Below are 18,713 nucleotides of genomic sequence, written 5' to 3'. Positions count from 1 at the left end.
CCTGTACACTATCAGCAGAGACACAGCGCTGGATCTTGTGGGACTAAGCTGCTGATGATATTGTAATTTTTAAACCACCATGATGAATTAATAAAGTCAATTTACAAACCCTGCTTTAAAGGGAATTTGTCACCAGGTTTTTCCCTTATGAGCTGTGGTAACCACCAGTGAGCTCTTATATACAGTATTCCAGAACATTGTATATAAGTGCTCAGTCCACTCTGTAGACATAAAAAAAATCTTTATTATACTCACCTAGGGGGCGGTCTTGTCCGATGTGTGTCGCTGCTCTTGGGTACGGCGAATCCTCTCTGCTGCAATCGCGGTCCTCCTTCTTCTGAGCCTAGTGTGGATGAAACGTCCTACATCATCCACACTGGCTAGCATTGCGGTCCTGTGCAAGCGCACTTTGATCTGCCCTGCTGAGGGCAGATCAAAGTACTGTAATGCGCACGTGCGAGGAAAGGTCAGTGACTGTCTGTGCATGCGCACTACAATACTTTGATCTGCCCTCAGCAGGGCAAATCAAAGTATGCCTGCACAGAAGCGCAATGCCAGCCAGTGTGGATGACATGAGATGCGTCATGCACCCAGGCTTCAGAAGAAGGAGGACGGTGATCGCAGCAGAGAGGAGGCACCAGACCCATGAACAGCGACACACATCAGACCAACATCGCCCCCAGGTGATTATTATAAAGGTGTTTTTTATGTTATACAGAGCAGCCTGGGCTCTAATATACAGCATTCAAGAATACTGTATATAAGGGCTCACTGGCAGGGGCCTGATGACAGTTTCCCTTTAATGTGAGAAGAACCTCAATTTGCACTTTCCAAATGTCATAGGTGTCATAGGTGTAATTTGCATTAATATTGTTATTTAGCATCTTATCTAACTGACTGGAAATAAAACTTTATTTTTATTTTTAGCTAATACATTTATTCATTTAGACTCAGCAGATAATTATACTAAAATCCAATAAGAGCATGTCAGTGTCACTATAATGAGTGAGAGAATTCAAGATGTCTACATCCTTCAATAACTGTATATAGATTTACGATTAATCTGCTCTCCGTAACCAGCAGATGATATATGACATGAATAGTGTGAGCATTGTCAGATTTAGTGACTACCTACCAAATCCACTATGTCTGAATTTATGTCTTTTTCTTATTCCCTCAGGCCATGTACATGTTCTATGCTCTTGCAATTGTCTGTGATGACTTCTTCGTCCCTTCTTTGGAGAAAATTTGTGAAGTAAGTATGAGTTAATGGGTGTGTTCTTCGAGAAATATATTTCATTGATGTTAATTTAAAGTGAATAAGAATACTACATCTAGAAGTCCTCAACAAGAATAAAACATGATAATAATCAAACATTTCAGAGGCTGCATACTGGCAAATCATGGTCTAGACAGGTCATTCAGCCAACAACCTGGAGTATGTAAAGTCATAACCATGGCGGCTGATGGTCCAGTCATTGTTCTCTGTGTTCTTTGTATCAACCAACAATAAGTTGACATGAGGAGAAAGAGCCTTCATCTTCAGATAGTCTTATAACCATCCACCGTGGCACCATTCACCAATTACTTTATTACTTACACCCAACAGTCCTTGATGGTATCCAATTTTTCCATTGTTCGATCTCTGGTAGAATTGCTTGTATAAGGCTCAGACAGATAAATATTATTTTTTGTTTTCTACCATAAAGGTTCTTACTGGAACCACTAATCATTTCACATACCAAGCTCATAAACATCCCCATGAAGAGCTCAGACTTCCAGATTTAGATTTGTGGAAGCGTGCCAGGTAAAGCACCAGTGACCAGTTAGTATAAACAGCCAGTTATCATCTATATTCTGCTCATTCTTAGGAACTTTCCAGTCTTGCTTCCCAAAGCACCATGTGACTTAAAATACATGAACATGGAAAAATGTATCACAATTGAGTTTGTTTTCCAGTACTGATTCCTACTTCTATTCTGATCCCATGATTTAGTCTTTTTTCTTTTTTTTCCAACTACTCACCATAGTTCCAGACCTACTCATTGACTTAGCAGTTATTTTTTTTTACATTTCTATTTCCTGTGTCTATTTTCTTCCTAAATTTCAACGTAAAAAAGGCAAGTTGCACTTGCTAACAATAGTGTAAAACATGAAGGTAGATCAATAATAATAAAGGTATAAAAATAACAATAGTGTAAAACATGAAAGTCCTCCTTTTATAAATGAAGTCTGATATTAAAGGGTTCTCTTCTTCACATATGGGTATTGTTGAATGCTGTTTGTTTTGGCCACTGCTGCTAAACAGCAATGGTGGTCGTTCTCCTAGTCAACAAGCTAAGCTAAGCGCCTAAAAAACTGTTAGTAGGTGACGCACAGCTGAAGATTTTAATAAACAGTAAATTGCAAAATTGCTAGTTTTTTCAACACTATCCAATGATTCCCACTTAGGAAGAAAAGAATGATCCTTTAAAATTGGACGACTCCTGTAATGGAGAACTACTGGGGCTGACACTTTTTGATCAGTGAAGTGTAGTCGTATGCTCTTCTGCTTGTGTTATCTATAACACTGCCGTTGAGTTATCTACTGTATATTTGCAGCATTCTCAGTAATTTAACAAGGGCTGTCCACTGTACAATGAATGTGGCCCTTTTCGTACATTTGCCACATTTTCCACCTTTGCTATGTTGTCTCCCAGTAGTTCCGGTGGGTCTCCCACGCGATCTGGAGTCAATTAGGCTAGGATGGTCAGTCGTCGAAATCAGAGCTGTCGGCAATTACATTTTGGTTGTCAAATGCTACTTTCCGCTAGGGCCTGTTATGGAGGTTTGTGTATGTTATTGCTACTAAGGTCTATAGTTGCCACTGTTGTAGAAGCCTCTGATAATTGTTTTGGGGGTCTACATACTATTCAGTAGTACCATTTCTAAATTGATGTATTTAACAATAAAGCGGTTATCCGGTCTTAATCTACACGATTTGTGAGTCCCCACAACTAATGGATTGCTTGTTGCGAGGATTCTCCGGTTTTGGTGGCAGGCTTTTGACTGAAAGTATGTGATTTGTATACATACAGTCATTAGACTATATCCAGCCTTGCTCAATGCAAGTGGATTGAGTGAGGTTGAATACAGTCTAGTTGGAATGTGGCCAGAAGTATGCAAATTGCATGACCTCCAGCTCTTGGCACCATGCACTGGAGAATCCTCACAGCACGCAGTGCAAGTGATGTGAGGAGTCTCAAATCCGCAGTCAGAGAGTGACTGTGGACTTGTAGCTTAAGACAGAAGAAATCTTTAAATAATGGAAAATACTTGTTTTTAGACATTTGTTGTTTCTTCTGTTCACAACCAGTCACCATCAATCAAAAAGTGAAAATTAGGATGTCCGTTTGCTCAATTCTGAACTATAACTTCTTCAATCAGTGTTATATTGAAGGCTGGGGCTACACTGAGATTTTTAATCATGGGACCTGTGTTTTGACTATAATGGTTATGTAAGCCCAACCTCAACCAATGTCAGAGAAGTCTCTTAACCATGCAGATCACTTTGCTATTGTGAACAAACACAGCCATTTTCTGTTTATTCAGCTTCTGTAGGGAATCTGTCATCAGACATTCACCCCCCAAACTATTAATATGTACATGTAGATTTTTCAAAGACAAGTCCAGCAATACCTTTACATGACAAGTTCACTCGTCCTTAACTTGAGAGATCAGCATTTGACTTTATATGAAAATGAGGCTGAAGAGCTATTTGTAGATCTGAATTGTGACGCCCCTGGACTTTCAGGTCATCACAGGGTACTGCAAAAACTGCCCTTCCGTGCAGTATACCAAGTCCCTCATGGTTATGGGTCCCTATCTAAATAGTGTTGCCTCCAACAGCAAATCAAATCCTAGATACACCCTGCACCACACCCACCAGGCACACCAGTGAACGGCTTGAGTGGAATAGAGTCGCCCACCGGGGGGTTCAGGGAGGGGAGGTGAGGAGTGTAGTCAGTGACGAGTAGTCAATCAGAGAATGAGAGGAGGTCGGGAGCGGTGGCTCCCAAGAGAAGCTGTCTAGGTTGCAGATGGTGGTCTGGCCCTAGAGGAGTCGGACCACCAGACGCAGGGGATTGTGGCAAGGGACCTGGACCTGTCGAGGAGGACAGCCGGCAGCCTAGCACTGTCACTAGTCCGGGACCAAAGGCACGACAGGGTACACGTACCCTAGGTTGGGGAGTAGCTTCAGGCAACCCGACAATTCACCTGAGGAGAACGGAGCCTTTATGATCTGTTCCCACCCGCTCCATAATCAAGGCATTAGCGCAATGAGGGGGATAGGACGTTAAAATCAAAAACGGTCCAGAAAATCCCAAGCGTGAGCCGTGAGAGCAAGCGCCTACACTGGGGAGCGGGGCCCGGCAAGTTTCACTCTACTGGGCCACCATGTTGAAGTTAAACTTAGTGCCAGGAGGCAGGTCACGGATCACCAGGCAACACTATAGGGGACGGGACCTGGACGAGCTCCGCTCAGCGGCAGCGGTACCCAGAGAATTGTTTTTCCCGGTTGTCCGCATCTGCTTATGGACTGAGTGAGTACGAGAGTGACCCCTGCATCCCACGGCATCCCACACCGAGTCCCGGGGCATCCCCCTACCCGTGGAGGGCTATGACACCTTGCTGCACCACTTCATCACCCTGGGTACTCACAACGGCAGTGGCGGTACTCCCAATTACCGTACACAATTACCGTACACCACGGGTGGTGTCACGAACTAGATCTAAATTCCCCTGTACATACTTCCCCCTTCATTTCAGTTGCCGCACGACCACGGGTCCAGAGACCCTCGAGCCACAGAGAGCCTGGATCTGAGCAGCTCGGTTGCTTCCATGGGGGTGACACAGAACCCTCTGTCACTAAAGCTCAATTCACTGCACAGTGCCGCTTCCTCTGCTTGACTGACAGCTTGTTTGCCTGAAGTGACACAGTATAGAATCTGTCAGTCAAGCAGAAGGAGGCGGCACTGTGTTGCTAATAGAGCTGGAGTGTCAGAGGCTTCAGATCTATTGTAGTTCTTCAGCCTCATTTAAATCTCAATTAAACCACTGATTTATCAGTACTGAAGGAACGGAGTGGACATAAAGATATTGCGTGACTTTTCTTAGAAAGAGCTATATGTGCATTGAAGATAGCTTCCAGACACTTGATCAATGGGAGATATGTATCTCAGAGGTGGTTATCCTCTGTGATGTAAGCCCAGAAGCAAGCTCCAATACATTATGTTTCTGAGAGAGTTAATATGGCATGTCAGGGCCAAGTTGTAAAGGCACTCAGAGAGATTGTTGGGTCCGGCTGCGCACATATTCCCACCCTAGGGTGTGGTATATACCATAAAATGGAGACTAGTACTCTCATATGCAGGCAGTGTGTGGAGAGACTAGGAAAAGAGGAAAAGAGACCAGTGTTATCCTAAGTGGGTGAACCGCGCAGCCATACGGACGTGTTATTTTCATGTTTGTACCTTTGTGCCAGAAAAACACTTTAAGTTCATTCCTGTAGAGTAGGAGTAGAGAGAAAAATTCCAGCAAGAGAATCTTCTAAAATCCAAGACTTTAATTAATCCATAAAAAAATTTCCATTACAATACATGCATAAAGCCAAAAAAGGAAATATTCCGACGCCACATCATAGAGGTCCAGAGCACTGCCCATGTCCAGAAGTAGCTGTCCTTAGCTCTAGTGGGACTTCTGAGAAGCGACTGACTCCAATAGGACCGGTCTCGGTAGAGTTAACTTTGACCTGGGCAAATGGGTCTGCATAGGGACAGTGGTGAAGTGGTGAAACGAATCCCTGTGGGAGGGGACGCGGTTAGAGCCATGTGGGACTCTATAAATTCATTGTCTGCCACTGGTATTATCAGGAGATGAAGATATTCCTTTAGTAACCGGAGGGATGTGTAGGAGGCAGCAGTCTGCAGGTATATGTGAAAGGAAACCAAACTGTAACAAGCCTGTAACATTGAAGCTTTGTGTCCACAGTGAATGTGCTGCACAGAAACTGTGTAATTCTTTAGTAAAGAAGTGTTAAATGTTGTATTGTACTCCTTGTCTGAATTAAGTCTGAAGAAGTGGAGTTGTGGTGTCCCTTGTTGCACTGTGGAGGTGGCCAGGGTACAGCCCAGAAGGGAAGCGTTCCCTAGAAGCAAGGGCTCGCCTCTGCCCATGACTATGGCCCCATGTCACCCTCACACAGGATCCTGCCGTATCTGTAGGTCTTCCCGCTGTATGTGCTCCCTTAGTGCTTGACACACACACTCTTTCTGTTCTTGATAGTGGTGGTCTACCTCTGCATAGCTCACAGTACAAATCCTATCTGAACTTGAACCAGGAGCTAATTCTCACTGCCCCCAATCTCTGCTCCCCACCAAGCGCCAGCCCTACAGCTACCTCTGCGATGACTAATAAAAAGAATTACAGCCTAAGAGAATGAGACCCAGTACAATAATAAGAACATTTCACAAAATAAAAACAAGTACCACACATTAACCTAAATACAATGGGAACGCAACAAATTGCCACCCTCCTACATCATCATGATCGTTGTGGGGCCCACAACCTGATCACTTATGGATGGCATTGTCAAATGTCTATTAAAACACTCTAATGAAACACGCATAACATTTTATGTATAACTATAGATGTCTTTACTCTTAGATTTGCGCAATATTTTTTTTACCGCTTCAATTTCTAACTAATCAAAATCATTACAATATGGAGGCACACTAGCAAACCCCTTGACAGGCTACAATTCACATCAAAAACTATGGTTTGGCTGCATATTGACATATAAAGCATAGACATTTTACAATTAAAGTATTTCTAGATCATGGAGTGTTTTTTCAAAACTGATCTTGCGCTAAGAGAAAAGGTATTGAAGGACACCTCTGCATACCATGTATCACAATGAAGAATGTATATAAAATCAGATCATGAGATCACAATACAGTGTAGATTAGGGTCTATTCTCCCTTCCTGCTCATAAACTAATCAAGGTCATATATGTTGTTACTAGTGATGAGCGAGTACCAAAAAGCTCGGGTACTCGAGGCTCGGGCCGAGCATCCCAAGATACTCGTGTACTCGGCCCGAGCACCGAGCCCAATGTTATCCTATGGGAGACCCGAGTATTTTTCTGAAATGACCCCCGGCAGCATGTAGAAACCCTAAAAATGTCACAAAAGTCTCAGAAGAGTGCTAAAATGACATGGCAACAGCATGAGGAAGACCCCTTGAAGCATTTATCACTCAAAAGTCACAGCTGTGAACAATTTTGTCCGAGTTTTACGCCATTTTTACGGACTCACCAGAAAACCTTCCAAAATGACACCAAAATGAATTTTCATGGCGGAAATGTTAAGGGCACATACCCAATAGTGAGATAGAGCTGGTGTATGTTACTTTTTGAGATTATTACATGAAAGATTTTACGTAAAAACATTGTGTAGCACTCCGATGTCCAAAACGCACGTTTTGTGCTTTTTACTAGCGATGTCGGTCATTTTTTTTTTCATTCTATCTCCCGTCGGTCGGTCTCGCTCTGTCGGTCTCTCTCTGTCTTGTCTGTCCCCCTCTCACAGTCTGTCGGTCATTCTCCCCCCTCTCTCTTACTTACCGTTCCCCGATCACTGCCGCAGTGCTGCACAGCTGTTCACTAAACTCCGGCGGCTTTTCCTCTTTTGAAAAAGCCGGCCGCTCATTAAACAATCTCGTATTCCCTGCTTTCCTGCTTTTCGGCGCCTATGATTGGTTGCAGTGAGACACGCCCCCACGCTGAGTGACAGGTGTCTCACTGCACCCAATCACAGCAGCCGGTGGGTGTGTCTATACTGTGCAGTGAAATAAATAATTAAATAATTAAAAAAAACGGCGTGCGGTCCCCCCCAATTTTAATACCAGCCAGATAAAGCCATACGGCTGAAGGCTGGTATTCTCAGGATGGGGAGCTCCACATTATGGGGAGCCCCCCAGCCTAACAATATCAGTCAGCAGCCACCCAGAATTGCCGCATACATTAGATGCGACAGTTCTGGGACAGTACCCGGCTCTTCCCGATTTACCCTGGTGCGTTGGCAAATCGGGGTAATAAGGAGTTAATGGCAGCCCATAGCTGCCAATAAGTCCTAGATTAATCATGTCAGGCGTCTCCCCGAGATTCCTTCCATGATTAATCTGTAAATTACAGTTAAAAAACACACACACACAAAAAATCCTTTATTAGAAATAAAAAACACTAACAAAGTCCCTCATCACCAATTTATTAACCCCGACAAACCCTCCATGTCCGGCGTAATCCACAGTCCTCCAGCGTCGCATCCAGCTGTGCTGCATGAAGGTGACAGGAGCTGCAGAATACACCGCCGCTCCTGTCAGCTCCACGCAGCAACTGAAGACAGCCGCGCGATCAGCTGAGCTGTCACTGAGGTTACCTGGATCCAGCGGTGGATGCAGCTGTGGCCGCGGGTAACCTCAGTGACAGCTCAGCTGATCGCGCTACTCACCGCCGCACCGGTCAGCTCCACGCAGCAACTGAGGTGAGTATCGCGATCAGCTGAGCTGTCACTGAGGTTACCTGGATCCAGCGGTGGATGCAGCGGTGGCTGCGGGTAACCTCAGTGACAGCTCAGCTGATCGCGCTACTCACCGCCGCTCCGGTCAGCTCCACGCAGCAACTGAGGTGAGTATAGCGATCAGCTGACTGTCACTGAGGTTAATCGCGGCCACCGCTGGATCCAGGGGTGGCCGTGAGTTACCTGACTGACAGCAGCTGATCGCGCTACTCACCTCAGTTGCTGTGTGAAGCTGACAGGAGCGGCGGTGTATTCTGCAGCTCCTGTCACCTGCATGCAGCAGAGCTGGACGCGACGCTGGAGGTCCGTGGATTACGCCGGACATGGAGGGCTATGGCGGGGTTAATAAATTGGTGATGAGGGACTTTGTTATTGTTTTTTATTTCTAATAAAGGATTTTTCGGGTGTGTGTGTTTTTTAACTGTAATTTACAGATTAATCATGGAAGGTTTCTCGGGGAGACGCCTGACATGATTAATCTAGGATTTAGTGGCAGCTATGGGCTGCCATTAACTCCTTATTACCCCGATTTGCCAACGCACTAGGGTAAATCGGGAAGAGCCGGGTACAGTGCCAGAACTGTCGCATATAATGTATTTATTTATTTTACTGCACAGTATAGACACGCCCACCGGCTGCTGTGATTGGGTGCAGTGAGACACCTGTCACTCAGCGTGGGGGCGTGTCTCACTGCAACCAATCATAGGCGCCTGTGGGCTGGGAAAGCAGGGAATATGAGATGGCTGTGTGCAGAGCACAGCGCGTCTGCCGGTATAAAGGCTCGGTCATGCTGTGCGGGCCGGCCAATCACTGCAATTCCACAACTAACAGGGCTGTGGCATTGCAGTGGTCTGCCAGCCAATCCCTGCATGAGGGCTGGCTCTCAAAAGAGCGCCAACATGCAGGGATGAAGACCACAAGTACTCGGTACTTGTACCTGCCGAGTAGCCCGAGTACAGTGATACTCGTGCGAGTACCGAGTAGTGACAAGCATACTCGCTCATCACTAGTTGTTACGTTTTTTTTCCTGTGGTTTTCAACACAGTCACCTCCACAAATGCATAATGTCTAATATATGTTTTTACAGTCGTGATCTCTGAACAATGCATTCAGAGGATGGATGCCTTAAACACAATCATCTGTATAATCAAGACAGAGCATCCAGAAAATACAATGTGAAATATTGGCCTGTGGGTTGGTTAAACATTGACGTGAATTTGAATTAATATATGTAAAAGACACCATATTCCGATGTGGATCGCATTCCTGTAATTTATCCTTTACTATAAATATGTATAATTTTTGTGTTGGAGAAGGGCAATGCATCAGTTTGAGTATCGGACAAAAAGATGATTATGTAAAAAATGAGCAACGAAATGTATAGTGATTGTACTTATTTATACTATTAATTGTAGTGTCTTATAGAGGATGGCATCCCGGTTACACATCTGATATCTCCCCTCTCTCTACAGAGGTTGCAGCTCAGTGAAGATGTGGCTGGAGCTACATTTATGGCAGCTGGCAGCTCCGCTCCAGAGCTGTTTACATCTGTGATAGGTATGTTCAAACCCCTAATTTAAAGAAAATGTGTCAGCAAAAAAATGACCTATTGTTTAAATCGTGTTTTCTATGTTAAACAGATTTTTTTAGATTTTTGTTTTGCCTAATTCAGTATCTATCGGATTGCGCAGATGAGCAGTTAGAACAGCGCGTTCCCCTGTATATACAGTTAGGTCCAGAAATATTTGGACAGTGACACAAGTTTTGTTATTTTAGCTGTTTACAAAAACATGTTCAGAAATACAATTATATATATAATATGGGCTGAAAGTGCACACTCCCAGCTGCAATATGAGAGTTTTCACATCCAAATCGGAGAAAGGGTTTAGGAATCATAGCTCTGTAATGCATAGCCTCCTCTTTTTCAAGGGACCAAAAGTAATTGGACAAGGGACTCTAAGGGCTGCAATTAACTCTGAAGGCGTCTCACTCGTTAACCTGTAATCAATGAAGTAGTTAAAAGGTCTGGGGTTGATTACAGGTGTGTGGTTTTGCATTTGGAAGCTGATGCTGTGACCAGACAACATGCGGTCTAAGGAACTCTCAATTGAGGTGAAGCAGAACATCCTGAGGCTGAAAAAAAAGAAAAAATCCATCAGAGAGATAGCAGACATGCTTGGAGTAGCAAAATCAACAGTCGGGTACACTCTGAGAAAAAAGGAATTGACTGGTGAGCTTGGGAACTCAAAAAGGCCTGGGCGTCCACGGATGACAACAGTGGTGGATGATCGCCGCATACTTTCTTTGGTGAAGAAGAACCCGTTCACAACATCAACTGAAGTCCAGAACACTCTCAGTGAAGTAGGTGTATCTGTCTCTAAGTCAACAGTAAAGAGAAGACTCCATGAAAGTAAATACAAAGGGTTCACATCTAGATGCAAACCATTCATCAATTCCAAAAATAGACAGGCCAGAGTTAAATTTGCTGAAAAACACCTCATGAAGCCAGCTCAGTTCTGGAAAAGTATTCTATGGACAGATGAGACAAAAATCAACCTGTACCAGAATGATGGGAAGAAAAAAGTTTGGAGAAGAAAGGGAACGGCACATGATCCAAGGCACACCACATCCTCTGTAAAACATGGTGGAGGCAACGTGATGGCATGGGCATGCATGGCTTTCAATGGCACTGGGTCACTTGTGTTTATTGATGACATAACAGCAGACAAGAGTAGCCGGATGAATTCTGAAGTGTACCGGGATATACTTTCAGCCCAGATTCAGCCAAATGCCGCAAAGTTGATCGGACGGCACTTCATAGTACAGATGGACAATGACCCCAAGCATACAGCCAAAGCTACCCAGGAGTTCATGAGTGCAAAAAAGTGGAACATTCTGCAATGGCCAAGTCAATCACCAGATCTTAACCCAATTGAGCATGCATTTCACTTGCTCAAATCCAGACTTAAGACGGAAAGACCCACAAACAAGCAAGACCTGAAGCCTGCGGCTGTAAAGGCCTGGCAAAGCATTAAGAAGGAGGAAACCCAGCGTTTGGTGATGTCCATGGGTTCCAGACTTAAGGCAGTGATTGCCTCCAAAGGATTCGCAACAAAATATTGAAAATAAAAATATTTTGTTTGGGTTTGGTTTATTTGTCCAATTACTTTTGACCTCCTAAAATGTGAAGTGTTTGTAAAGAAATGTGTACAATTCCTACAATTTCTATCAGATATTTTTGTTCAAACCTTCAAATTAAACGTTACAATCTGCACTTGAATTCTGTTGTAGAGGTTTCATTTCAAGTCCAATGTGGTGGCATGCAGAGCCCAACTCGCGAAAATTGTGTCACTGTCCAAATATTTCTGGACCTAACTGTACATATTGTTGTATATATAGATATCACAGGATCCACCAATAAACTGGACCTGTCCCGAAGATTACTGCAAGGCATTGGTCATTCACCTAGAAATATAGACATAGAAATATAGATAGGACAGGTACATATGTGTCACACAGGGAATGGGGTACTCGGTCCCGGGCAGTGTATCACTGGGGAATGTCACTTTGGTGGCCGTTGCCCAGTCCCGTGCCCTGGGTGCTTTTTTTAATGGGGAGTATTTACAGGGGAGAGTAAAGTCATTTGTGTGACACCACCTGCATGTTGCGGTTAAGATTGTGTAGTCCCGTCTGGTCTGGCTCCACCTTCTAAGTGGCCATCCCCTTGTGTCCGACTAGCCAATTGCCTCTGGTGTGGAGTGGTAACTAGGATTTTGGTGTGTCTATGTGTTGCTGGCACTGTTGTCCAGGTCCCAGGGGGTAGGCCCTGCATCCCCGTGAGGATGCAGTTCCCTGTAGTGCCATGAGTAGCTCAGTGGTGCTACACATACAGTAACAGAGGTTTACATGTCCAGTTCTTTGCTGGTTATAAATGGCCACCGGTGTCATTTCATAGCTTGAAACTCTTCCAGGGCACAACCCATCCCACAGTGCCCCATTGCAGCTGGTTTGTACTCATAGATTTAATACTTTACACATCTTTTTCATAGGCTTCATCAGAAGTTTATTAGACATTGTAAGTCATTCAAGCCATAAAACAGTTCAGAGACCACAAAACCACAATGTCAGTTTCTACCATTCACTGTCTAATTGGAAAGAATTCTTTTCATTCAGTCCCATAAAAGCCATTCTGAAGAGCAGGGACCGGCTGAATGAAGGCGTGCAGAAATGTTCCAAAATATCATTATGCACACAATAGAAAATAAACACATTTATGCCTTTTGGAACTTCTATTGTATATGGGATTTGTCCTTTGTCTGAGAACCTTCTTGGGAACATGATTAGAACCAGACTTAAATGGAGAGTAGGCCATAGTTTATAAACTGGTGTTAATGGCTTTTTATACCTAGAATGGTAATAAAAGGAGATCGGACCACAACAGTACAATGTTCTAACCAAAAAGCAGTCTATAAAAGATGCCTATAACACCAACCTTATCCATTGCTTTATGCTTTGTATATTTTAAAGCAGGGGCATAACGATCATGGTCACAGACAGTGCGAAAGCAAGCGGGCCATTGTAGGAGAGTGGCCCATAGATACCAGTAGCTGTTTGAGCTGGATATGCGTCCAAAGATGCACATTCATCTGAAATATACTGTGGCACCTACACCGACCAGGTCCCTGCACTGCAATACATGCTGCCAGCCAATCAGAGGTGGGCAGCTGACATCAGCATGCAAGTCGCTGCTCAGTAACGTCATGAGCTGCCCGTCATTTAGACTCTGAAGTTATCTGCCGGCTTCTGTGCAGGCTATAGAAGAGGACACCGTGGAGTGGAGGTAGATGAGTAGAATAATTTTTTTTATATATACATATTTTTGTTGGAGAAAGACACGCAGAGTGGGGGCATTATTGGAAAAGGCCCAGGATGGGGGGGTATTATAGCAGGATGGGGGACATATGTTACTATATATATATATATATATATATATATATACATATATATGTTACTCTCTCTCTCTCTTTATGGAAAAGTATGGTAAAAAGTTCACGCTGCAGTGATATTTATCATGACAGTAGGACATTTTAATAGAAGCGTGCAATGGAGATTTCCTCATCTCAAACAATTTGTTAAAACAAAGGCCACCAACAGTGGTGGGTATACCCCCCAATAATGTCAATGTCTCAGTAACTTGTAATTTGGCCTTGCACATCAATTACAGCTAGACAACGACATCTCATGTTGTTCAAAAGTGGAGGTAATGTCTGCTGAGGCATGGCATCCCACTCTTCTTGAAGGGCGTCCTTCAGATTATTGAGGTTCTTGGGTACAGCATTACGAGACTCTACATGGCGGCTCAGCTGATCCCATAGGTTTTCTATGGGATTCAGGTCTGGGGAAAGTGCAGATCTTTCCATTTGACGTCCCTCAGTCTCCAGCAGCCGTTCCCTAATGATGCAACCTCAATGAGTTGGAGCATTGTCATCCATGAAGATTAAATTAGGCCTGTGCTATTCATGCAGAGGCACAATAACTAGATTAATGATGTTATTCAAGTAGTAGGGGCTTGTCACTGAACCATCCACAAAGTGCAGGGCTGTTCTGTATTGATTTGACACACCTGCGCACACTAACAATACCACCATCAAAGAAAAGGCTTGTCTGGTGATAACATTGGCTGATGCATAGCGCCGTCTGTGATGTCTCCAACATTGTTGGCGGCCATCATTTCTGCTCAGCGTCAATCCATTTTCATCAATGAACAGCACTGGGGCCCACTATCCCCTTGTCCAGTCTAGATGCTCTCTGGCCCATGCAAGATGATGACACCTGTGCCTGGTTGTGTGGTCAGTTACCCTTGCAGGTTGTCTAGTATGCAGACCATACTGCTGTAAACTGTTTTGAATCGTCTCTCATGATACTTGGGTGCCTCTAAACTCCCTTAAATGTGCCTCCCTTCAAATTTTCCTCCCTTTAAATAAAGAAAAGGGGGCAAGCCAGGAGGACACCAGAGGAGGTCTTTATAGTGAGGACACATCCCATAAAGACCCTCTCCCATTGCACCTGTCACTCAAAGTGCAGTGCATTTCTGCAACTTTGATTTAAGATATTTCTGCAACCAAGCATCCGATCTTTCTACAACTAGTATGCCTGGATTCAGTATCTTACTCCATTTATGACACTGCCTTTAGTTCATATAACAAAATCCTGGTGGTTGGTGCTCTTTAAGTTCACCTGAAAAGGTCAGAGTGCATGTTAAGATCATCCTAAAATGCAATAATATAGCCGAAAACTATCAGATGATCACAGATTCAGGAGGGGACTAATAAATACAATAAAAAGGGTTTTTTAAAGTTTTTGAAAACATGAAAAAAATAAAAAAAAGTTCAAATTACCCCCTTTTGCTCCAATGAACATAAAATAATTAAAAATAAAATAAATACACATATTTGGTATCGCTGTGTTCAGAAATGTCCAATCAATCAAAATATAAAATAAATTTATCCACTCGGTAAACTTCGTAGCAAGTAAAAACATCAAAATACTGGAATTACATTTTTTTGGCCTCTGCAACATTGCAATAAAATACAATAAAATCAGAACATAATATCTGCCCAAAAATTTTAGCCGCAAACACAACAGCTCAGGGTGCAAAAAATAAGCCATCACAGCCCCGAATCCCCAAAAATGAGAGAGAACATTACCAGTCTTGGAACATGGTGACAAAGGCAAACAAATGTTTGTGTTTTTTATCACTTAAATAAAAAGAAAACTATACCTGTTTGGTATCTACGTAGCCATTGTTACCTGGAGAATCATATTCCTGTTCAGTTTTACCATATAGTAAACATAGTAAATAAAAGACCCAAAAAACAATTGTGGAATTGCACTTTTTTAGCAATTTCACTGTACTTGGATTTTTTTCCCCATTTCCAGTACACTATATGGAAAAATGAATGGTGTCAATCAAAAGTATAACTCATACTGCAAAAAACAAGCCTTCATATGGTTATATCGACTAGCAAATTTAAAAGTTATGACTCTTAAGGCCCTGTCACACACACAGATAAATCTGCGGCAGATCTGTGGTTGCAGTGAAATTGTGGACAATCAGTGCCAGGTTTGTGGCTGTGTACAAATGAAACAATATGTCCATGATTTCACTGCAACCTCAGATCTGCCAAAGATTTATCTCTGCGTGTGACGTGGCCTTTAGAATAAGTGGAGGAAAAAACAAAAGCGTAAAAACTGAAAATTGCAAGGTCATGAAGGGGTTAAATAAAGCTGATTTGTTTTGATATTTCCTGTTATTTGGCTTGAACCAAAGATTATTGATACAGTCATATACAGATTACATGCGTATTTGATGCATTTACAAAGCAGATACGCACTAAAAATATACATACATTTCATACCTGTGGATTCTCTGCATTTAATGCAAGATTATTGGAAAAATCTGCAGATAAATCTCAGAGTCCCCGGAAGAGAAATTCACATGTTGCGGATTTGAAATGCACCACAGGTCAGTTTATACTGAGTAAAAAAAAAAGCACAGTGGGTACGAGATTTCTATAAATCCCATTCACTTTGTTGGAACTTTCAGATGCTGCCTTTTTGAGAGAAATTATACAGCGCGAAAAAAGGCACTAAATACTCATCCTAGGCACGCAGCGCTGCAGTTCCTGCAAAGTAGCTGGGATTTATAGAAATCTTCTGCCTAATGTGCTATTTTATGCTGCTTAACTGGACGATTTCCCATTTTTCATTTTTGCTTTTTCCTTCCCTTCTTTCGAGAGCCGTAACCTTTTTTATTTTTCTGTCAATCTTCCCATATGAGAGCTTATTTTTTTTGCGGGCCGAGTTGTACTTTTGAATTAAACCATGCGTTGTACCATATAATGTACTGGAAAATCGGAAAATAATTCCAAGTGTGGAGAAATAGTGAAAAAAGTGATATTCCATGATTTTGGGTTTTTTTTATTCACTCTGTTCACTCGATGGTAAAACTGGTGTGTGTCCATATGATGCCTCAGATCAGTATGAGTTTGTAGATTCCAAACATGTATACCTTTGCTTTTATCTAAGTAGTGAAAAAAAATTCAGATGTTTGTCCAAAAAAACAATTGCGCTTTTGTCGCCATTTTCCGAGACCTGTAGTGTTCTCATTTTTCAGGATTTAGGGCTCAGTAATGGCTTATTTTTTGTGTCTTGAGCTGACGTTTTTAATTATATCATTTGTGTGTAGATACACTGTTTTGATCACCTGTTAGTGCATGTTAAATAAATGTTGCAGCAACCAAAAAATGAAATTTTAGCGTTTAGATTTTTTTTGTCTCACCACACCATGTACCAATCAGATTATTTGATTTTATATTTTAATCGAGCAACCAGTCCAGTTAGCCCAGGCCAACACATCTAATGCACAAACAGGATGCAGACAAGCCTCTCAACATGATGGACACTTCACAGGTGCAAGGTAAATTGCACACTAGTGGCGCGCATAGGGCACTGTTCACACTTGAATGCGCATGGTGTCCAGCCAGCAACCTATTACCACGCCCTTACTATTAGATTGGGCGGGTTACTCGGACACTACTCACTGCAGCACGTAAGGGACAGAAATTCCACTATGCACGGCCGTATTAAGAGGCCCGGCTGCACCCCGCATAATCAAAGTGCAAAAAATACATATAAAATATATTTGAGGTATTAGTTTGTAAATTGGCCAATGTACGTAAGCCCACAATCCTCATCACGGATCCTCACGCTTGCGGGTCCCTACACTGATAAATATCAAAAATAGCAACAAGAAGAGGAGACTGGTTGCCCTTTTTTGCTGTGAGTACATTTTATAATACATTTTTGGGGGAGTTTTTATCTCCTCTTCTTGTTGCTATTTTTGATATTTTAATCGAGCATTTCTGAACTCGGCGATACCAAATATGTGTATATTCTTTATTTTTTAATTGTTTTAGTTCCAATAAGGGGAAAGGTGGGTGATTTGAACTTTATGGGATCTTTATGTTTTTCATAGTTTTAGAAACTTTTTTTATTGATTTTACTAGTCTACCTAGTTGACTTTATCACTGTACAGTCTGATCACCTGTGCATTTCTGCTGATCAGTGCAGCATTGCTCTGATCAGCAGAAATGCTCATTTCCTGTATCAGCAGTCTGTCAGCTCTCACAGGAAGTGGGTCATGGCAGCGTCAGGGGTCTTCAGCTGACCCCATGCTACCATGAGAAGACATTGGCGCTCTGTGATTACACCATGGAGCCGCCAATAGCAGCGGTGAATGGTGCGATCCCCACTAAAGCCCTTTACATCGTGCTCAGTGTTTGACAATCTAAAGGGTTAACAGGAGATCCACCTGCGCCTGTTAGCCACACATGTCTGCTGATCAGATCAGCACACTAGTGCAGGAAATATCACGTGCTTGCCACTGGAGCCTGCAGTAACCAGAGGGAGACGAACAATTACATACCAATACGTCCTTGGTCGTAAAGGGGTTAAGCTAACCTGCTATGCATTTTTTTTTTTTTTTTTTAAATCTTCACCATGTCAGTTTTTCTTGTGGGTATGCTGATTTTTATGTTCAGATTTTCCCCATAGAATTTCATTAGACTACGGAAAATCCACAGGATAAAACCGCTTGCAATCCACATATGACTGTATCAATAGAGTTTTGTCAAACCAAATACCAGGAAGTATCAAAAAAACACAAATTATATGCTAGAGCAAAAACCAGATGAATAATCCAATCATATTTATAAAAATATCAAAAATGTTTATTGAGAAATATAATAAAATTACATGAATAACACAACAAAATATATAACGTAGAGGTCAAGGAGGAGTAAATAGGAAAAAACTCCTGAGGGCAGGGACACAAATAACACTGGGTGATTATATGTAAAATACCGGCCAAAAGTAAGACAATGGGCAAGTTACAATTAGTCTCCTTCCTTGAGAAAGCACTTTTTGCGAAACGCACGTCAGATTGCGTGCGGGGGCCTCCAATATGGGTAAGCAACACTTCTTTGGGCGACATTAACCTTTTGTTGTATGGATACTTTTTGACACTGATGTTTG

At 42.6% G+C, this 18,713-nt stretch overlaps 1 protein-coding gene across 1 annotated transcript in view; it reads left to right on the top strand.

Moving 5' to 3' along the window:
* Window positions 1-18,713, top strand: part of SLC24A3 (solute carrier family 24 member 3) — a 628,867-nt gene that overhangs the window by 439,486 nt on the left and 170,668 nt on the right. Inside the window, exons 4-5 of the mRNA XM_075339395.1 lie at window positions 1,181-1,255; window positions 10,091-10,175. Of these exons, the coding sequence (XP_075195510.1) occupies window positions 1,181-1,255; window positions 10,091-10,175 (160 nt within the window). The remainder of the gene's footprint in view (window positions 1-1,180; window positions 1,256-10,090; window positions 10,176-18,713) is intronic.

This window comes from Anomaloglossus baeobatrachus, chromosome 3 (assembly GCF_048569485.1).
Source record: "Anomaloglossus baeobatrachus isolate aAnoBae1 chromosome 3, aAnoBae1.hap1, whole genome shotgun sequence".
NCBI lineage: Eukaryota > Metazoa > Chordata > Amphibia > Anura > Aromobatidae > Anomaloglossus > Anomaloglossus baeobatrachus.
The sequence above is the reverse complement of the archived record's forward strand: the minus strand, read 5'-3'. Positions and strand labels throughout refer to the sequence as shown.